This window comes from Triturus cristatus, chromosome 11, assembly GCF_964204655.1.
Source record: "Triturus cristatus chromosome 11, aTriCri1.1, whole genome shotgun sequence".
Taxonomy (NCBI): domain Eukaryota; kingdom Metazoa; phylum Chordata; class Amphibia; order Caudata; family Salamandridae; genus Triturus; species Triturus cristatus.
The window spans coordinates 992,296,566-992,320,187 of NC_140594.1; the positions used below are offsets into that span (position 1 = coordinate 992,296,566).

At 41.0% G+C, this 23,622-nt stretch overlaps 1 protein-coding gene across 3 annotated transcripts in view; it reads right to left on the reverse strand.

The window, feature by feature from the left end:
- The window catches only part of LOC146785799 (ceruloplasmin-like), a 436,448-nt gene that overhangs the window by 393,234 nt on the left and 19,592 nt on the right, over positions 1-23,622 (reverse strand). For all 3 annotated transcript variants that reach the window (XM_085635075.1, XM_085635076.1, XM_085635074.1), the window contains exon 2: positions 11,376-11,620. In XM_085635075.1, coding sequence (XP_085491201.1) covers positions 11,376-11,620 — 245 coding nt within the window. The remainder of the gene's footprint in view (positions 1-11,375; positions 11,621-23,622) is intronic.

Below are 23,622 nucleotides of genomic sequence, written 5' to 3' on the forward strand. Positions count from 1 at the left end.
TATACACCCTTTTACACACCGCCACTCATCCATAGAGTTAATCACACACATAGTCACATATGCAAACAAAGTATCAAACATCCATTTACTTGCATATACAGTTATACACACACTACCACACTTACTTCTACAGAAACTTACACATACTTACTCTCTTAAACAATCACTTATAGAAACACCTACTTATTTGTACAGGAACTCTTCCAATCTCTCACTCTCACATATCGTCACTTATATATACCAATACTCGCATATCCTAGTTTAAAACATATGTAGTTACTCATAAAGACACTATTGAGACAGTCATTCACTCGCTAACACACCCATACACATACTCATCCACTTATACAGTCCTGCACACATGATGTCTTCAACACATGCAAACAGTGAGTCACTCATTCATGCATCTATGCACTAAGTAATACAACCCAACCAAACCATACAGACACTCAGACACTCATACTGATACTCAAAAAACCAACTAATAACCCATATAGACACTCATGTAGCTACTCACCAACCCATGCAGCCACTTATACACAAAGTGAGAGACTGATACAGATATTTACATATTTAAACATTACTCACTAACCCATGTATTCACTAAGGTACACTTAATCAGTCAGTTATACAATCAATTTTACAAAACAAAAAAAATCATCCATTTCGACACTTATATACCCATTTATTCTTCCATCGACCTTGAGATATACATATATAAAACATATTTAATTTTCTGAAAAACACACATTCACTGGATGATGTCATCAGTGATGTCATTTGAGATCTAATGAGATGATGTCACTGACCATGTAATGAGTGATGTAATATGTGACAGCATCGGCAGTGCATTGCAGGAGCGCGAGTTATACTTAGCTAAACTAACTATAACGGGGGAATTTCTATGGTTTTGTACGAGTGAAATGTCCAACTAACTATAACGCCCCTGAAACCTATGGATTTTTCAGTGAATTTCTAAGGTTTTTTAAATGCTAATTTCTAACTATAACGTGCCTGAAACCTATGTTTTTTTCAGTGAATATATATATATATTTATTATACTATGTATACATGTGAAAATGTCTCGGTCCGCGTATTTGCCTCGGTGGCACAGAAAAAATGGGTGGATCTGACGTCAGCACACTGACGAGGTCCTCTTATGGCTCCGATGACGTCATACGGTGTCGCGAGCGGAGCCGTGCTATTATGACGTCCTCGTCGACATGGGAGAGCTAGGAAAGAATTTCCGGGGAATGCTGGTGCAGGGGATATTCACCTAAGTGTTCAGGGTAGTCCTTTGGGAGCAACTGTTTATGTTGCCACTCCAGAAACCGAAACCAGTGATCCGAGGGCAGAGGCCCTGCAGATGGCACTCGAGGTGGGGTGCCCCCAGTCGTGTGCAACGGCAGGGCAGCGAAGTGACAAGCACCACAACCCGCAAAAAAGGTAGCAAGGGCACTGAATAACACAGGATCATCTCTTTGTATCTTGCAGCAACAACAAAGTTAAAATGCCCTATTACCAAAATGTAGAATTAGTGCTACAATGGTCTTCAAGAGGACCTGCGATGCTGATTCTGCCTCCCGTACCCTGGAGGGGGCACATGGGTCACGCAGTACGGTCATACTGCGGTGGAACGCACACTCGTTGACCCCTCATGGCACTGCTCCACACTTCAGGGAGGACGCTTTCCATTGGCTGTTTTCTGATGACGTGTCGAGCCGGCCCCGTCCAACAACAGAACTCGTTTAGATCCAGACTCTTCCACTTTCTCACCGGAAGTGAAACCAGGCCACGCGGACACTTTTACAATACAACAGCTGGGAATGCACTTTTCAGTAAAAAACCACATTCCTTCATCCTAATTAATCAAATAAACGTCTCACTGAAGAACAGGGGCCAGCTTCGATCGGTAAACAGCTGTTACAACGACTTTTTTACTTCGCGATACCATTACAACAGATGCATTACCACGCATGCGTTGTACATCGCTGAGTCATTACTACACATTTTTGTACAACGCATGGTCATTTACCATGCATGCCTTTACAACTAATCTTGTTGTAAAAGTATGTATGGTAAATGACCATGCGTTCTAAAAAACATGTAGACGATCCACGTTGTTTTAAGGAAACAGAGGCTGTTCCATTTCCTCACAACGATGTGCACCGCCCCTTAGATACGATGTGAAGCAGGAACCACGAGGAGAGAGGAACCACGAGGAGTGAGAGGTAAGGGGGATTGGGCATGGGGTGTTTTTTTTTCTAGGGTTTAGGTTAGTGCAGTGGTGTTTGGGTAGTGTAGGGGGTCGTGCTGAGGTAGTGTTTTAGGGTTTAGGGTAGTGCAGTAGTGTAGGGGGTCGTGCTGGGGTAGTGTTTTAGGGTTTAGGGTAGTGCAGTGGTGTATGGGTAGTGTAGGGGGTCGTGCTGGGGTAGTGTTTTATGGTTCAGGGTAGTGCAGTGGTGTTTGGGTAGTGTAGGGGGTCGTGCTGGGGTAGTGTTTTAGGGTTTAGGGTAGTGCAGTGGTGTATGGGTAGTGTAGGGGGTCGTGCTGGGGTAGTGTTTTATGGTTTAGGGTAGTGCAGTGGTGTTTGGGTCGTGTAGGGTGTCGTGCTGGGGTAGATTTAGGGTTTAGGGTAGTGCAGTGGTCTTTGGGTAGTGTAGAGGGTCGTGCTGGGGGTAGTGTTTTAGGGTAGTGCAGTGGTGTTTGTGTGGTGTAGTGGGTATTGTTTTAGGGTTTAGGGTAGTGCAGTGGTGTTTGTGTACTCTAGGGGGTCGTGCTGGGTTCCAGTGTTTTAGGGTTTAGGGTAGTGCAGTGGTGTTTGTGTAGTGTAGGGGGTCGTGTTTTAGGGTTTAGGGTCATGCAGTGGTGTTTGGGTAGTGAAGGGGGTCATGCTGGGGTAGTGTTTTAGGGTTTAGGGTAGTGCAGTTGTGTTTAGGTAGTGAAGGGGTCGTGCTGGGGTAGTGTTTTAGGGTTTAGGGTAGTGCAGTGGTGTTTGTGTAGCGAAGGGGGTCATGCTGGGGTAGTGTTTTAGGGTTTAGGGTAGTGCAGTGGTGTTTGTGTAGTGTAGGGGGTTGTGCTGGGGGTAGATTTAGGGTTTAGGGTAGTGCAATGGTGTTTGGGTAGTGTAGGGAGTTGTGCTGGTGGTAGTGTTTTAGGGTTTAGGGTAGTGCAGTTATGTTTGGGTAGTGTAGGGTGTCATGCTGGGGTTAGTGTTGTATGGTTTAGGGTAGTGCAGTGGTGTTTGGGTAGTGTAGGGGGTCGTGCTGGGGGTAGATTTAAGGTTTAGGGTAGTGCAGTGGTGTTTGGGTGGTGTAGAGGGTCATGCTGGGGGTAGTGTTTTAGAGTTTAGGGTAGTGCAGTGGTGTTCGGGTAGTGTAGGGGTTAGTGCTGGGGGTAGTGCTTTAGGGTTTAGGGTAGTGCAGTGGTGTTTGGGTTGTGTAGGGGGTAGTGTTTTAGGGTTTAGGGTAGTGCGCCCAACAAGCCTCAATATCCGTGGACAAAGGGGATCCTGACTCTTTTGAACGTTCCGCCAATTGAATAATTTGGGTCAAGGGCACTACCACGTCCAAGACCTATCAATTCCTTTCTTGGGATCCCTCATATACTTAGATAAAAAGGTACATAGTTTCTCATTAATTTCAGGCATGTGTGCCACCTTCCCCTTCAGTGAGGGCCTGGGGCATTCTCCCCTCATCCTATTCCTTGCCTCCCTTTCAAGGGGTTGATGGATTTTCCCCACCACATACTCTGCCACTTTGGTGTCAGGGGTCCACTCCACTGACCTAGGATGGTAAATTTGGGTAGACTCGAACATGTCCGAGTGGACCCCGTCCCCAACCCGGGACTATGATGAGTGGGACTCTGGATGCCAGGGACGCCCGAGTCCTTATCCTCATCGGAGGAGAAATCATCCTCCGATACACCCTCTCCCTCTAAGGGAAACCAGCCGTCGGGGTCTACAATAGTGGTGACAGCGTCGTAGTTTTCTCCGGACCCCTCCACCTCCCGGCAGGGTGCATGTTTTAGCATTCGTGCCCTCTTGAGGAAGGTCTCCGTAAGTTTATCAAATCCTTCCAAGCGCCCTACGTTATGCTTAAGTCCATTTTATTCCCCATCTGGGAGCTACTGGGACCCGCCACCACCAGATCTGGGTCACTGAACACCCAGGGATGCTTTTCGCCAGCTTATCAAGCTGATCCCTAAGAGGAGCCAGCGCCCTAGAAATAGCCAGAGAGAGGGCTTGGTCCACTGCTGGAGGGAGAAGTTGGGGGTCCATTCCTCCCCCACTTCCTGGTAGGAGGAGTAAAAATGGTCTTCTGGAGAAGACATGATAGCAGAGGGTGTGAGCACAGAACAAATGCCCTTAAAATCCTTAAGGCAGCCCCCTCGCCAGTGCTCCAACAGCTGGGCTTTCCCTGAAGCTGTTGTAAGAATAGACTGAGGCGCAATACCAATTACCACCACCAGGCGGTGCTTGACACTAACGTGGCCGTGTGGGGAAATCACCGTGTAGCAGTGTCAAAATTAGGCGAGGGTTGGTCGGGAATCAAGCGGACACTAAAGGAGTGACCGGATTCCCAAACGCACGTAAAGACCAGCGGGAGCGCTCAACGGACCTGCCTCGCTCAGACCGGACGTGTCTGACAGGATCTCACCATGCGCAGAGCACACAGCGGGAGAAACTGCGAGGGGGGAGAACGCTCTCGGGCAAGAGACTGCTGCGCAGGGAATATGAAACAATACCAAGGCAATGCACTTAACTGATGAGCAGTGAAGAAAGAGGAAGCGGAAGGGACGTCACGATATTATATACGATGGACTGTGATATGATTGGACTATAGTTGCCTTGGAGACTACCCCTCTAATGGTTCATGGGCTGTGTAGTCTTTTGTTTAATGATTGTTGTGTTATGTTTTCTTTGAACTGCTATGTAAATAAAGTGAGGAAAGATATGCATAATCCTCGCCTCCGTCCTGCCATAGAATTCATTAAACTTTATTCGATCTGATTTAGAAACATAGATCATAAAAGTGTACATAAAAACAGTAAATCGTCTTTCCTAATACAATACAGTGAGAATTAATTAAAACCAGTAGGTAAAAACAGTTGTTACAAAGCCCGGTTCAGAGCAACTTCAGGTTAACAGAATCGTAAAGTTCAATGTTTCTCAAGATCAATCTCATGTACTTCGTGCAAAATATGCAATAACGGGTCCAAGTAAGATGTAACGCTCCAATACCTGACCAGTCTGCACTATATAAAACTGCAGAAAAACTAAAAAAATAAAAAGTGTTTTGCACACTTCTGTCATTTGGGCTCTTTTTATCTCTGGTGGCCATCTTGGGAGACTAATTTGTTATGAAGTTTCCTAATTTCCTCATTTACTGCAGTCTCCTCAGTAGTAAATGCTTTCAGTTGTTTACTTTGATTCCATCAAGAAGTCATTCAGATGTGTCACACATTTGCCATAAATTCAGAATGTTAGCACTCTAGTTGTTCATTAGATCACTGTAGTAAAGCTACTGTTCACCAGGGAGTTAACTGGAAGTCTACTGCTGGTATTGAAAGTGATTGTTTCAGTCTGCATGTCAGAATTTCCTAATGAAATAGAAGAGGATTTGAGATCTCACTTAAAACATGTCCTAAATTTTCTTTCTGCAGCACTAACCATAATTTCTATGACAAGATGAACCCCCTCATTTTGTTCTTTTTTAAATTAAATGTTTTAAGAGTTGCCAGTTTATTCCAATCAAGATGGCTTCAGGTGTGCCATACTTTTGTCATAAGTAAGGCTGTTAGCGCTCTAGTTGTTCTTTAGAACACTCTGGGAAGCTGCAGTAGAACACAAAGGCATCAACTGACAGGCTGCTCCTGTTGAAATATAACAGGAAGATATTTGAGCTCTCACTTAAAACATGTCCCAATTTTTCTTTCTACAGCACTAACCATAATATCTATGACAACATTAACCCCCTCATTGTGTTCCTTTTTAAATTAAATGTTTTAAGAATTACCAGTTTATTCCAATGAAGAGGGCTTCAGGTGTGCCATAATTTTGTCATAAGTAAGACTGTTAGCGCTCTATTTGTTCTTTAGAACACTCTGGCAATCTGCAGTAGACACAAAGGCATTAACTGACAGGCTGCTCCTGTTGAAATATAACAGGAAGATATTTGAGATCACACTTGAAACATGTCCTAATTTTTCTTTCTACAGAACTAACCATAATTTCTATGACAAAATAAACCCCCTCACTGTGGTCCTTTTTAAGTTAAATGTTTTAAGAGTTACCAGTTTATTCCAATCAAGATGGCTTCAGGTGTGTCATAATTTTGTCATAAGTAGGTCAGTTAGCGCTCTAGTTGTTCTTTAGAACACTCTGGGAAGCTGCAGTAGAACACAAAGGTATCAACTGACAGGCTGCTCCTGTTGAAATATAACAGGAAGATATTTGAGATCACGCTTGAAACATGTCCTAATTTTTCTTTCTACAGCTCTCACCATAATTTCTATGGCAAAATGAACCCCCTCATTTTGTTCCTTTTATAAATTAAATGTTTTAAGTGTTACTAGTTTATTCCAATCAAGATGGCTTCAGGTGTGCCATAATTTTGTCATAAGTAAGACTGTTAGCGCTCTAGTTGTTCTTTAGAACACTCTGGGAAGCTGCAGTAGAACACAAAGGCATCAACTGACAGGCTGCTCCTGTTGAAATATAACAGGAAGACATTTGAGGTCACACTTGAAACATGTCCTCATTTTTCTTTCTACAGCTCTAATCATAATTTCTATGACAAAAGGAACCCCATCATGTTGTTCCTTTTTAAATTAAATGTTTTAAGTGTTATCAGTTTATTCCAATCAAGATGGCTTCAGGTGTGCCATACTTTTGTCATAAGTAAGGCTGTTAGCGCTCTAGTTGTTCTTTAGAACACTCTGGGAAGCTGCAGTAGAACACAAAGGCATCAACTGATAGGCTGCTCCTGTTGAAATATAACAGGAAGATATTTGAGATCTCACTTAAAACATGTCCTAATTATTCTTTCTACAGCACTAACCATAATTTCTATGACAAAATGAGCCCCCCATTTTGTTCCTTTTTAAATTAAATATTTTAAGAGTTACCAGTTTATTCCAATCAAGATGGCTTCAGGTGTGCCATACTTTTGTCATAAGTAAGGCTGTTAGCGCTCTAGTTGTTCTTTAGAACACTCTGGGAAGCTGCAGTAGAACACAAAGGCATCAACTGACAGGCTGCTCCTGTTGAAATATAACAGGAAGATATTTGAGCTCTCACTTAAAACATGTCCCAATTTTTCTTTCTACAGCACTAACCATAATATCTATGACAAAATTAACCCCCTCATTGTGTTCCTTTTTAAATTAAATGTTTTAAGAATTACCAGTTTATTCCAATGAAGAGGGCTTCAGGTGTGCCATAATTTTGTCATAAGTAAGACTGTTAGCGCTCTATTTGTTCTTTAGAACACTCTGGCAATCTGCAGTAGACACAAAGGCATTAACTGACAGGCTGCTCCTGTTGAAATATAACAGGAAGATATTTGAGATCACACTTGAAACATGTCCTAATTTTTCTTTCTACAGAACTAACCATAATTTCTATGACAAAATAAACCCCCTCACTGTGGTCCTTTTTAAGTTAAATGTTTTAAGAGTTACCAGTTTATTCCAATCAAGATGGCTTCAGGTGTGTCATAATTTTGTCATAAGTAGGTCAGTTAGCGCTCTAGTTGTTCTTTAGAACACTCTGGGAAGCTGCAGTAGAACACAAAGGTATCAACTGACAGGCTGCTCCTGTTGAAATATAACAGGAAGATATTTGAGATCACGCTTGAAACATGTCCTAATTTTTCTTTCTACAGCTCTCACCATAATTTCTATGGCAAAATGAACCCCCTCATTTTGTTCCTTTTATAAATTAAATGTTTTAAGTGTTACTAGTTTATTCCAATCAAGATGGCTTCAGGTGTGCCATAATTTTGTCATAAGTAAGACTGTTAGCGCTCTAGTTGTTCTTTAGAACACTCTGGGAAGCTGCAGTAGAACACAAAGGCATCAACTGACAGGCTGCTCCTGTTGAAATATAACAGGAAGACATTTGAGGTCACACTTGAAACATGTCCTCATTTTTCTTTCTACAGCTCTAATCATAATTTCTATGACAAAAGGAACCCCATCATGTTGTTCCTTTTTAAATTAAATGTTTTAAGTGTTATCAGTTTATTCCAATGAAGAGGGCTTCAGGTGTGCCATACTTTTGTCATAAGTAAGGCTGTTAGCGCTCTAGTTGTTCTTTAGAACACTCTGGGAAGCTGCAGTAGAACACAAAGGCATCAACTGATAGGCTGCTCCTGTTGAAATATAACAGGAAGATATTTGAGATCTCACTTAAAACATGTCCTAATTATTCTTTCTACAGCACTAACCATAATTTCTATGACAAAATGAACCCCCCCATTTTGTTCCTTTTTAAATTAAATATTTTAAGAGTTACCAGTTTATTCCAATCAAGATGGCTTCAGGTGTGCCATAATGTTGTCATAAGTAAGGCTGTTAGCGCTCTAGTTGTTCTTTAGAACACTCTGGGAAGCTGCAGTAGAACACAAAGGCATCAACTGACAGGCTACTCCTGTTGAAATATAACAGGAAGATATTTGAGATCACACTTGAAACATGTCCTAACTTTTCTTTCTACAGCACTAACCATAATTTCTATGACAAAATGAACCCCATCATGTTGTTCCTTTTTTAACTTAAATGTTTTAAGTGTTACCAGTTTATTCCAATCAAGATGGCTTCAGGTGTGCCATACTTTTGTCATAAGTAAAGGCTGTTAGCGCTCTAGTTGTTCTTTAGAACACTCTGGGAAGCTGCAGTAGAACAAAAAGGCATCAACTGACAGGCTGCTCCTGTTGAAATATAACAGGAAGATATTTGAGATCACACTTGAAACATGTCCTAATTTTTCTTTCTACAGCACTAACCATAATTTCTATGACAAAATGAACCCCATCATTTTGTTCCTTTTTAAATTAAATGTTTTAAGTGTTACCAGCTTATTCCAAACAAGATGGCTTCAGGTGTGCCATACTTTTGTCATAAGTAAGGTTGTTAGTGCTCTAGTTGTTCTTTAGAACACTCTGGGAAGCTGCAGTAGAACACAAAGGAATCAACTGACAGTCTCTGCCCTTGTTGGATGTACATGATTTACTGAGAATGACAGACTTCATTCTCACATGACTGAGAAGGATAATGTGAATTTACAGAAAATATGCTTTCATTTTAGCTTCAGTTTTCTCTCAAACATGATTCATGGTATCCCAGCAGAAGGTTTTTCACAGGGTAAAATCACCTTAGAACACACCACAATTCCTGAAATTAGTATGGTACCATCAACAAATGAATTCTAATGTAACTAAAGTCTGTTATCACCCTTTATAGTTTTCCTTTTGGTAACCCTCAAAATCTTCGATTCACTACAATGCATTTCAATGGGGTACTATCATGTATATTGGTCCCAAGATGGCTGCCAGCAATTCCAGGATGAAGTGCTGACAGCCAATCAGATCTCACGATGAGATGTGTCATTAGGCTCCGCCCAGATATTGAAACTTTTTCTTTTTCTAATTTCTTATGGACTACTGAACGGATTTACACCATTTAACAAAAAGGGATCTTTCTGAACCAAGGGCTACCTTTTCGCCAAATTTGGTGTAATTCCGTTCAGCAGTTCGGGCTGTAGTCGTGTCTAAAGTTTCCTATAGGAATTAACATGGAGAAAACACGTTATAGGAACCCCCTTTTTTCTCAGCCCCTGCTTGCTGAATCACCCTGAAACTTTTAAGATAGGAGCTGACCGGAGCGCCCCACGAGATTTAACAATTTTGCGAAGATTCGTCAGCCGACGCCAAAGTTATTGGGAAAAGAATGTTACGATTTTCCTATGGATAATAGGTCCTAACAATAACTACCTACTGGCGACCTCCAGTAGGTAATATATATATATATATATTATATATATAAAAATATATATATACACATACATAGGGCTTTAAGTGGGCCAGGTCTGAGCACCGGCAGTTTTTTAAAGGGGGCCTTGAAACGGGTCTCTATTGGGCTCTGTTTTGTGCCCTGGCACAGGCGATTCGTTTTTTCCAGACTGCAGTGACAGCATGCACATTGATGTGAGCGTGCTCATACTGCTCACTTCTCACTAGTGGAGAAGTTACTGCATGACATCATGCCAGGTGAGCATTGTAGGGGGAAGGGAAATCCTTAAAAGAGAGTCATTTCCTCTCTGGATTTCCCTTCTCTTTTTGAAACTCAGGAGCAGCAACATTTTTGTGGTATCACCAGGGCTTTAAGTGGAAGTTTTTTCAATAATATACAAGCCATAGCTGCTGGAGTATTTATCTTATGCAACAAACAACCATTGACAAAGCCAATAGTCCTGACTTCTTGTAGGTATGATGTTACTTGTTGTATCATATATCTGGATCCAATGACAGAAACAGCAAAATACAAGTCAGGCGGCACACTACACTAAGCACAGATTTTTAGCTTATGTGTTTTAAGCCACGCCCCTAATTACGTCGGCCACGCCCCTTTGAGAGACCACCAGCTTTTTCATCCCACTCTAAGCCCTGTATATATATAAATATTTATATAGCTAGATAGCTAGATAGATAGATAGATAGATAGATAGATAGATAGATAGATAGATAGATAGATAGATAGATAGATAGATAGATAGATAGATAGATAGATAGATAGATAGATAGATAGATAGATAGATAGATAGATAGATAGATAGATAGATAGATAGATAGATAGATAGATAGATATCTTCATAGTGGTGTTGATTTGGAGGATTACATTATTTTCGGCGAGAAACCTATGATGTGAATAGATGTAGGACTCTGTCATTATTGCCCAAACTTTCACTTTAGACCATGTGGCCATCAATACGGAAGTCTCCCAGTTTCTCGTATACAATTAGGGGTTGGCTGAAAGAACCTGTGTGATGGAGTAAACAGAAAGTAAAGCAAACATGAAAAAAAAGTTACATTTACCAAACGCCAGTGCTAAGAGCAGTCTGGGTGCAGAACTGCTTAATACCAGACTGCTTAGTCTTAATTCATGGTTTTAGGAGAATTGCTGGCCGCTCAGCGTTGAGAGACTAACACACCAATCTGATTCTCCATCGCAGGTGAAACTGTTGCCTGGGCACAGAGAGTAGGGGCCTTTTTAATCAGACCTCTGAGAACTAAACAAATTAGAAGTTCAAAGGAGGCAGGAAAAGGATGGCTTTGAGCTCAAATAAAACAAATGCTGTATCAACAGAACATTACCTTCGTTTGCTTTGTTGTATCTGACCCCATGCGGGTGCATCGCGTAGTTTCTTGTCGCGGAGTTTTTAAAGTGCACCACCAGGCGGTCGCCAGTTTCTGCCTTGATGATGGGCCCCAGGAAGCCGAGCCAGGCTGGCTTTTCAATTTCTTGGGTGAAGGACATATCGGTGTACTGGTGGTAGATTGCTTTCTTATACAGGCGGCCTATTCTGTCCGGCCGTCTCTGTAAGTACATGCTGGCAAGTCTGACAAAGACAGAAAATAGCGGATATACGTTAAAGTGCAGAAAACAAGCATGCCAATGCCAGCAGTGTGGTCATGTATTGACTGAGGTGGGGCAAATTAAAATCACAATGAATAAAGCGTTCCTTAAACGCTTTAAAACTGTTACTCTTCAAAATTATATCAAATGTTTGATCTGCTGTTTACACTACCTCTTGCCATGAGGTATTCCAATACAGAACAGTACACCCGGAAATAACAAACACTTTGCACCAAAGACACCCACAGCAGATTGAACAGCTTTTCTTCATTAATATATTTAGTTTTAAAATATGGAATTCCTTCTGACGTGTAGTTTACTTTTGAGAACCTTTCCAAAAAATAAAATAATGAATAATAAAAGTGTGTATGTAACAACGTACAAATATGGGGATTCATTTATGGCATTTACGCGTAGGGCAGCGCAGCGAGGCATCTTGCTGTGCAGGGCCGGACTGGCCATAGCGGGCACTGGCCGTTTCCCCGGTAGGCCGCTAGGGTGGGGGCTGTTTTTGTTACCGGGGTCGACAATATCAGCCCCCTGTAACAAAATCGGCGGAAATCGGCCCTCATAAACTGCTCAGCTGCACTCCCCCTCATCCGGGGGAGGGGGGGGGGCAGCTGAGCGGTTTGCCAGGGCCGGTTCTATTCCCAGTCCGGCCCTGTTGCTGTGCTGCCCTATGCCATAGTGAAAAGTCAGGAATACTCCGCATTTGTACAATGTGGTGCATTCTTGTCATTTCTCCCTGCGCTGGTGCCGTTTCAGTAGCCTAGCGCAGATATGGTGCAAGGGTGACTCAGTTGCATGCAGGATTGTTTTTGTGCAGGAGGGGGCACCTTCTGGCACAAAAACAATCCTAAGAGGCTTTTCGTGTTTCGGTGTGTATTTCGAGATACAGCACACATGGAAAGAGGAAAAAACAAATTGAAATAAACATATTTCTCCTCGTTACAGCGGGGGCGTATAGATGTCGTGCTTCCCCAGGTTTACATCACTTTGTAAATCCGGGGCAGCATCCAAATCCATGGGTGTTGCGTGGGAAACCCAACGCAACACCCATGGAACACCTCTCGGGCACAGAGTAAGGCAATGCAGCGATTTGTGTTACCTTACTCTTTTTTTTAAAATTTCATTTTTATTGTTATTGCAATTAGTAAAAACAAACATAAATAAACAATTCATCAAAATGCTAATATCATTGATATGCATGAAAGATGACACATAGTCGTTAAATTTACATGAATAAAAGCCTATATAAACATAGCTGTGCTAGCAGTTAATTATATAATGCTCCCTTTTCAAAGATATAAATAAGTATTGACCTACAGCCCACCCCCAGCTTTAAAAAAAAATTTGCCTAAAGCTCCTACTCTTTGTGAAAATAGTTTTTCCTTCGCCTCAATTCGAGACATCTTGAGTAACCATTGGGAAAAGTTTGGGGGCTCAGCCATTTTCCATTTTTGCAGGATCGGAGACTTAGCGACAAATAAAGCAAAAAAATCGTACTGTTGCTGTGGAATGGATAAGTTAAGTGTATCGATAATTCCTAAGAGGACAGTATTCGGTTCAGGGGCTAAGTTTATTTGGAGCTTGTTATTAAGTCAGTGAAAGGTTTGCTTCCAAAATTCAATTAAAGCTGGACATGAAAAGCAAATATGAAACCAGTCCCTGTTGTGACAATCACATCTAAAGTATGCTCCCAAAACAAAAGGGTACATTTTATGAAGACGAGATGGGGTATAATGAAGTTGCCACTTGCAAAAAAAAGCCATGCGTTTGAAATTGACCCCCCTTATGGCTTTATGCGCCAACATATTTATATGCTCTCTATGTTTGCATATCCACCCTACAGCCTATAGAACTTTGAATCTTTAGTAGTGCTTGTGGTACGGCTTTTACATGCAATCGATCCAGCAAAATCTGGTACCAATTTCCTACCACTCCGGTCTCTTTCGCATAATAGTTAAGGCTAATCAGATTGCCAGAGCATCTAGGGGAAATTGAAAGCAACAGTAATGTAGAGGGGAGTCCCGGATTAGTCAGTTTCATTTGATTCCAAAATGTCATTGTCCCTTCTATAAGGAAATCCTTAAATAATATATTCCCACCTTTTCCCAAGTGTTTGGTTTATGTGGAAACCTATCCCGCTACTATGTGCAAATAAAATTTCAGGATGGAAGTCGATAAAACTGATATTCCTTCTTCAATTGGAAGAATCTATCAGAAATAATCCGAGGTTTCTTAAATCGGCTATGCTTGGGGAGCTAAGGAATTTTAATAAATGTAACAAGCTGGGTGCCAGATTCTAGAAGAATTTGCTTAAAGTAGAAGTTGCCTCCAAGGTCACATCTAGTGACTGATCTTGTACACCAATCAAAAAAGCTGCCTGATAACACTTTTTAAAGATGGGAAGTGCAAGACCACCTTCTTGAATAGATAGCTGTAAAGTCTCAAATTTTGTACGAGGTTTCTTGCCAGACTAGACAAAAATATGTAACATTTGATCTAACTCGTAAAAAAACTTGGAAGAAACTTTAATTATTAAATTTGAAAAAATAAAAAGAGGCAAAATCATCATTTTTATTACAGCTTATCTCCCTATCAAAGAGAGATGTAAGGCCTGCCACTGTTTTAGGAGATATCTAGCCTTGAAGAGTGTAGATTCGTAATTGAGCTGATATGGCTGTGAAGAATCATGTGACACATATACCCCTAGATATCTATTTGAGCCGGTCCTACAGACCTGATTTTGCATATCAAATGGAAGAATATGGTCCAAGCAGTTAAAAAGCAAAATCTCAGATTTGGAATGATTAAATTTGCATCCCCCCCAAATCCGAAAAATATGTAATTGTTTTAAAGACATTCAAGATATTTTGCTTCTCTGCAGCCAGGTATAAAATTATGTTGTCTGCAAAAAGCTTGAGCTTGGGGGCTCCCCGCAAGGGTGCTTTGATTTGTAGATCTTGTTGTAAAAAAGAGACAAGAGGCTCTATAATAATGCAAAGAGCACTGGTGACACTGGACACCCTTGACGAGTAATTTGAAATGATCATACGGATTGGGAGTTGATTATGATCTTCACATCGGCATTACTATATAAGTTATTCAATAAATTGACAACTTGTGGGGGGAAATTACATTTCATAAGAATCATGAACAGAATTTTCCATGGAACTAAATCAAAAGCTTCTTCATCATCTATCATAATGATTATTGCTTCTGATTTTTTCGTATAGTAGTCGATTGCCTGGATTAGAAAGTTGGTATTACATGCCATCGTTCTCCCTGTCAAAAATCCTGACTGGTCTCTATGAATCAATTCTTGAGCAGAGAAGGTTATCCTTGCTGCCATAATCTTTGTGAACAGTTTGTAGACACAATTAAGTAGGCTAATCGGCCGATATGATCCCTGATTGTCGGGAGGTTTGTCTCTTTTAACTAAGCTTATTATTGCTGCCTCAGAAAAAGACATGCGCACATGATTTCCTCGTAAAATTGCATTAAATAGCTCAACTAAAGTTTCTATCAGTTGAAACATAAATACCTTATAAAATTCGGCTGGAAAGCCATCACAGCCACATGCTTTCCCATTAGGGGACTCCTTAATGGCCTCTTGAACTTCCTCAACTGTATTGGGAGCTACTATAGGGGCTCGCTGGGCGCCGCTGAGTTTTGGTACCTCTATAGGATTATAGGAAGCAGAGGAAGGCAAAGATGTTTTCTTATAATATGAGAGAAAAACAGCTCCAATATCCTCCATTTGGTCTACTGTTAGTTTTCTATTTTCATCGAAAATTGATTTAATTGTAGCATTATTAGTTCTCTTTTTTAAAGACCACGCCAAGAACTTGCCATCATGCTCGATCTCTTTATACAATTTTTGAAAGCATGTATTTTGGTTCACAATTGTCTTAGAATCATATAAGGTTTTTAGATCATGTCTGGCTTTCACCAATCTAGTTATTCGCATTTTGAGAATAGTCAATTATTTATCTAGATCACGCTGTAAGGCCATAGCAGTAATCTTCCTTTATTTAGATACATTAGCTTTATAAGATATTATCTCTCCCCTTCTATAAGCCTTACAAGCTTCCCAGATAGACATGTAAGAGGCAGACCCCTCATTTATTTCTAAAAAATCCTTAATTTTAGCCTGCATGTTCATGACCCATTTTTCTTCGGTTAATAAAGTCTTATCTAAAGTCTGCCGAGAATATTCTTGCCTAGCAAGATTGACTTTGATCTCTATCACCAGGAACTGAATGGTCAGATAATGAATTTGAAAGAATATAACTCTTACCCTGTTCCCAGAGATGCAAAATTTCAAATAAATCAATTTTCGAAGCGGAGTTGAATCTTTTTGAAACACAGGTATATTCGCATGTCTGGGTATGCAGGACTCACCAAGGATAAAGTAAAGTGAAATCCTGCATTAAAGTGGCCAAACCTCTAGCTACTCTAGGTTTGTTTTGGGCTTTATTCTGCGTGAGGAGTCTAGTTGTAAGTTCTTCAGAAAATTAAAATATCCCATGTAGAGCTCCTGCCATGCTCCCTGGCTAGCTCGTTTCCTGTCGAGGCGACAGCAGGATGGCGGCCGCGCTTCAGCTCTGGGATTAGAACTTGATGGCTGCCGCAACTCTGGGGTTTGCTCGAGGCTTACTTCAAGGGACGAGTCGCGGAGAGCTGCAGACGCAGGGCGCAGTATGAAAAGAAAGCGGCGTTGATCAGGAAAAGCGATAAGGTACAGTGAAAAGGAACAGCGTTTTGGGCAAGCATACTGGCTGCTACTGATCTGCAGATCGTCAGCTACAGCAACAGGGGATCAGGATTTTGAACTCTGCAGTCCGGTAAGCCTTGAATAAATTTAAGCCTGTAGCTGTGCCAGAAATTATATTCGACTCCTTCCAGCTCAAAATCAGTACCAGGATGTGACAGTTTGGATGTCACCCTATAACCTTGTGATGTTTCTTTGGATACGCTTTTTGCACCACTTTTTGCATTTAACTATCGCTTATCATTGATGCTGATTTCCTGGCCTCCCCCCTCTTGTTTTCTTGTTTTTTTCTTTTCTTTTTGGAACCACAGTAACTTTTGACCTTTCATTGTGCTATGTTATCACTATTATCACTCGCTTCACCAAAGGAAGGATGAAAAGGGAGTTTGTCAAACGGTCCCTTCTTCTTACGGCAACAATCTTATGTTATGTTATGTTAAGGACATTTGTAAAGCGCTACTGTTACCCAAAAGTGTCCTGGCGCTAGTTACAATCCTCTAACTGAACGTGAGATGAGAGCCAAAGTTAGACATTAAAAGGCCACGTTTTTAAGACCTTCCTGAATGCCAGTAAATCTGTCATATTTCTGAGATGGAAATGAAGGTCATTCCAGGCCTTAGCTGCCCAAACCACAAAACAAATTTCTGGCACCCCAACTGACTTTTTTTTACAGAGGGAACTGTCACCAGTTTCGCTCATTAAGAGCGAAGTGGTCTTTTAGGTACATACCACTGAAATTGCCACTTGAGGTGGTCAGGACCAATACCTTGAAGGGCTTTGTACACAATGCAAAGTGATTTAAACTGCACTCGCTTCTTGACAGGTAGCCAATGAAGTTTTCTAATCTCCCCAGAGACTGAGGCAGATTTAGGTATGCCAGTGAGCAGTCTGGCAGCTGTGTTCTGAAGGAGTTGAAGTCTGTGCATAAACCTTTCCTGAATGTTCAGGTACAGACTATTACAATAGTCCAAACTGGACATAGTTACTGCTGTGATTACGGCTCACTGACTGTCCTTTGGCAGGAACAGCATTATTTTCTTACAAGATCTAAGAACAAACGATGCGGATGAAGCGACTGCATTCACTTGGCTTGGTCCCCAAAGTTGAGTTTATTGTCTATCAAAACTCCCAGATTTTTCACTTTCCTAATGGGGGTCGGGAGAGGACCCAGCGTATCAGGTCACCAACAAGGTGTCCAAAAATTGGGGTCATTCCCAAACAGGACAACCTCCGTTTTACCAGAGTTAAGTTTGAGACAGTTTTGGGCCATCCAATTTCCTACAGCTCCCATGCAATCATGGAACCGAATTGCTGTCTCCAGTTCCTTCCCCGGCAGCAGCGACACCACAATTTGAGTGTCATCAGCATACGATCTCTCATATATATGCGAAGCCAGCCAAAGGCAAAGGCAATTAATGTAACCAGACAAACAAAGGGAAAGCGGAGAAGAGTAAACTTGGCAAGTGAGGGAGTGGGGGGAAAAAGGGACAGGGGGGTCCAGAGATGAACTGAATTTACAACAAGGAGAGGGAAAGATCTGAGATTGAAGAGTTGAAGGGAGTTGAAAAGGAGAAGAAGGAGAGATACCCATAATCTTTTTGCGATCCGGGTTGTGACACTAGGTCTAACCCCCGAGAGGAGGTTAAAGGGTTTGCTGCGGAAGTGGTCCGTGTAGCGCGGATGTGGCTTGTGGCTACCTTACAAACCTCCCAGCAAACCTTCCAGCAATAATCTTAGCATTGTTTCTTGATTACTGAGATTACTGAGATTAAAAGGAGACTAAGAGGAGCGAAGAGTGGAGCCAGAGTGAGTGAGGGGGCAAGAGGGATGCAAGAGGGATGAAAATATAATCACAAAAAAGGGACCACATTCGGTTTTGCAGATATTTGAGAAGGTGCTCGCTACTTTGCTACCTGCTAATTATTTCTGCAATCTGATATCTTGATGATACACATCTCAAAGGACTCCTCTATGAAAATGCGCACTGGCTCAAAGGGGACAAAGGGGGCAAAATGGATAATTTTAAGGCATTACAACAAACACGTAAGAAACAGCTTCAGAATCCGAATACACAGTCCGGCTATCCTGAAGAATCTTGGCTTAATCTATCTCAGGAAATGAGCAGCAGAATGGAGTCCAGCTCAAGCACTGACACTATATCTCCTTTGACAACCATACCAGCAGTCAGCACTTCAACTCTCTGCAAGATCCTCTTACTTGCACCCTCAAACATGGAAAAAAGGAAGCAACCATATCCCTTATTTTCTTGGGCTATTACTAAAGAGATTCAGGAAAGCAGCAATGCACTGACCAATATCACTCAAATAACTACCGAATCACCATCAACTCAGACACCCGAACCCCCGATTCAGAATGAGATTACTCAACAAGATCTTAAGACTGTAACTGCTTCAACTGTCAACTCTTTGCTAACTGTGCCACCATTGCTGCCATCTCCAAAGAAGATGACCTTGCATCAGATCTTAAATTAAATACGAGAGATGATTTCACAAGAAAAAGCTCATAAGAAAACCAACAATCAACTCGAGCAAATCAACGAGAATCTCCAGCAACTATCCTCTTGCATGACCCAGGTGGAGCTCGAAGTATCTTCACTAGAGGATTCTTCTCAGAACCAAGACATGACAATACATAAAATGCAGATGGAACTTGAAGATCTTCCATTAAAGAATGACAATGTTGAAAATCGAGCACGACGTACTAATCTGCGATTTGTAGGAATACCCGAAGTCTCATAAGCTGGCTCATCTGTTACAAAGTTGATTCCCGATTTGATTCATAAGCATGTACTGCTGGACAAGTCAGCCATAGTAGGGGATCTCACCATTGTTTGGGCAAATCAGGTTCCATCAATTCGCTCTTCAAATGCCAAATACCCTTGAACAATTGTGGCAGGCTTTGGTGATGTACATAGAAAAGAACAGATCCTATAACAAGCAATCTCTAAAAAATAAATTTGCCACAGTAGAGAATTTTTCAGTTTGAATTTTCTCAGATTTGCCAATCGTAACGGCATGAAGGCGAAGAGAGTTTGTTGAAATGATCAATGAATTTAAAAACTCTGGGGCACCTGCAGGGATTGTGCATCAATCTAAACTATGAGTGTTATATAAAGAACACGCCCATGTATTTCTGTCTGTAGATCAAGCTAAAACATTTCTATGTATAGTAAAAGAGGGAGGCGGGTAAGGAGGTGCAGCACTCTTGATTAGAAATGCCTGTCAGAAGGTTCATAAGAGGGGAAAAGGTAAAGGGGCTGATTTCAATTATATAAGCCAAATCTACCATCAATAAATTTAAGCCATCCAACGCTCCTTAGGGAAATAAGCTGATGAGTACCATACCAAAGTATTCATTCAAGGGGGAAAGGCGGACAAGGGGGAAAAGGGGACGGGTGGGACAGAATATTGGCCCATGATGGGTGGAGCTTGCAAATGGGCAGGCTAGGGGGTGGGAGGTACACAAGGTGTGGGGGTCTGGGGAGAAAAATAGAAAAGTTGCCGTTAGTAAAAATTTCAGATCTGTTTTTCAAGGTACCAAGGGAAAAAGCTTTTTTAATATTAATATAGTTCTACCATATAGGCTCTACACGGATCCGGAATGGCAGCACAACAAATGATTAGACTTGCCTCATGCAATATCAATGGGGCCAACAGCCAGACTAAATTTAAATCTACACTTCAGTGGTTGGTATCAGCACAAATACAGATTATTTTACTCCAGGAGACACATTTAAAAAAAGAAACGTCCTACTGCAGGCTGCCAAGCTATATCTTCCAAGCCTTTTTTGCTTCAGCGGAAGCAGCAGTTAGGGTGGTAGCAATTTGATTTACACGTCATTGCTATGGAGAAGCATTACAGATTATTAAAGATCCTAGCGCGAGGTGGATTATTGTAAACTGGAAGATGGACAACCAGATCTTTCAGATAGTTAGCTTCTATGGCCCAATAGTTGACAATATAGCTGCCCTTGAGGGTCTTGAGGACGCTCTGTCAGCTTCCTGACTATATTATCATAGGGGGAGATTTAAATTTTCTGCAGTGTCACCTTACTCATGATTTATGAGGCCACTCAAAGTCACGCAGGGTGGCTTTGCATGGCTTTATAAATCTTTAAGAGACCTCAGCGTCATGCCTGTACTAGTTTACGCGGTGCAAAAGTGACGCAAGGCTCTGAAAAATAAGCCCCGGGAGCCTAAGTGCTAGCTTTCCCTTCTATGCGCTACAGATGTAAATGGGAGCCTAGGTTAATAGGAGGAGGGGGTCTCAACTTTCTCACAGTGAGAAGTCATTGACCTTTTTAATGATATGTACCATCATGTTGTTGGTGTAACAGAATAATAGAGGAATTTATGGATTTCATGATATGCATGTTAGTATAATCCGTGCACCTTTGCGACCGCTATGGCTACTCCTGAGGTTTGACTGTAATAAGTGCGCCCCCTCGATCTTTAGCGACATTCCTGTTTTATTTCGCTATCACTTAGTTCAGTACCAAATTATGTTCACACTTCATACTGGTGTGCATTATTAATTTTTATGGTCTGAATTGTAATTCCTCTCTGTTTTTCTCCGCAGCGGCACCTGTAGAAAGGTGTTGGTTTACCATACACCATGTATATCAGTTCCTCATCTGTCTTCCTTGTCCCAGTCCTTACTAATGATGCTCCTGCCTCCAATGTAGACCATCCCAAGTTTCTAAGCAAAACTGAAAGAACCAAAAATACACCAGGTAAGGAATTAAGAGGAAGGAATGCTATAATGGGGAGGGGGGCAAAGTTGTGGGAAGGTATTCTTTCACTTAAACACTTTTTAATGAAAATGATGCATGTCAAAGCCTTTTTCATTCTTTCAAGAAGTAAAATCTGTGGAGGGAATACATCTCCTGTCAATGCAGACCTGTGGCAGAGAGCCACTACCAGTGGACAAGTCTGTGCTGAGGGAGAACAGAAAATGACTCATCCTTAGAAGTGGTATAAAAAGGTTTCACACTGCATTCTATATGCTGGGTGTTTTAAGTATTCTCGTATTACTTACTGGTAATCTTTATTACCACCCTATTAAAAAGCAGTGTGTGATCAGAATGTTTGTGCATTTTTGTTGTACTGCATTCTCTTGTGGCGGTGATGTGTTATGTCATTATGTTGTTATGTTTTTGTGCTTTACTTTTGCACTGTGTTATTGTTTTGTACTGTGGTTGGTGTATTGCATTATGTTTTGACTTTGATTTCTTGTCACTTGTTATTATTTTGATGTGTCGTTACTTTCCTCTGTTTAAGTTTTAGTGTTATGTTCCATTGTTTAATTTAGAGCTGTCAACAAATATGAATACATGTATTTCAGTCAAAAGAAGCCTATTCCTTTATAGTTCCAGTGGCCAACAACCATGCACCACTGTTTGTGGTGGTAAAACAATGCTGCTCGCGCTGTCTGCTATTTAAGACACCAGTCAGCCCAAAACTGTGGCAAATACCTGTGTGAAAGTAGCATTTTCAGTGCTCACTTTATGGTAAAAAACAGACCTCTGTGTGAAATACTTATTGCAAGTCTCTTATCTCATCTATATTAGGCTAAATTCTAAGGCAAGGTCACCCTGTGGAACCACACATCTACCTCTCAATGAATTCATTGCCTCCTCACTCTGTCCCACCAAGCCTTATGTACTAACTCAATGTCCTGAATCCTGAGGGATTCTATAGCATTGCCATGAACTGAGTGGTCACCCTATGAGGTTTGACATATTCTAATTGGGTGACCTCAATCTTCACTTCCACAATAAACTATCCATTCTACCTGCTTCCAAGTCACCAGACAGAAATTGGTGTTCCTTGGGAAAATGGTGCCTATTAGGATATTGAAAAGAAACTGCCATAGCGAATTTTATTTAATTTAATATTTATTAATAATGTACAACATTTAAATATCACATATACGTAACATCGAGATTTGTAGTACGAAATCATATTTAAATGTTAGAGACCTAAAAGCAAAATAAATAAGTGCTGATTTAAGTTAGTCTGTCGCTGTCATGTTAATTGAAAATAGTGCATTAACATCCAAAGGCCTATTTTCTTGTTTAAATTGTTGTTTGCATGAGATGTTTTTCTTCTCTTTGTTGCAGATGTCGTTTTCCAGAAGCCGTCTGTTAGCTACTGAATAGACACTTAATTTGTATTAGACAAGTAATATTCTGGTTCTTACTGGGAGGAGAGGAGGCAACAGGAAAGATGAGTCATGAAAAAGAACTGTCTGGACCACAGAATACGAACAATGTAACATCTTACAGTCTAGTGTCTAAAAACTATTGTACACATGTGAGAAAATGGGGAGTTTGCCCATTCCCAGGAATTATTAAAAACCCACTGGAGGACGCAAGAGCCAAAATAAGATAATGTTGCAACATAGAATATTGCGTGTTTATATTGGTGAGTGTTCCTAGAGTAGCAGACGGATTCCTTCCCGACTTTCTGACAGGATTCATCTTTGAGTTTCTAATTCTGCTCTACATGAGAGGTTACTTAGTCTATTTTATTGATTGTCTAGTGATTTGGAGCCAAGAATGCTTTCTGCTTCTGCAATGATTTCTTTCATCATAGCTCTTTATTGATTATCTGAACTGACACCTTATTCTAATTTATTTAGATTAGGGAAAGTCCTTTATGGAACATGCTTGCTGCATTATAACAATAATTACTGTTATTTTGACTGATATTTTATTTTAACTTATATTTAAGCATTAATTATTGGATTATGTTAATGTCTAATGTTGATGTTTTAAAAACAAACTGTTATTCAAAAAAATGATTAAAGAGAAAAAAATCTAAGAATAAGACGTTTTAATATTCAAACATCTCTTTAGTAACTGCACTAAAAGTCATTAATGGTTTAACATTATCGGATTGACATCAATATTTGCTCCTTTTAATTTCTTCTTGCCAGCGAACTAAGGTCCATATGACCAGTGACAAGGGTTATTTATTCATTGCCCCTGAAGAGTGTGGTATAGAAAACCCTGCTCCCTTACCACCTACCTCACCGATTCAATACTCTAAAGCAGAGGTCTACAAACTGGGGGGCAGGACCTTCTGGGCAGTCTAATTGATCCCATAGGGGGCACAAGACACTGTCCAGGAGAATCATCATGCTGATAACAGTGCTTTGTTTTGACTGAAAGAAAACAGAGGGGC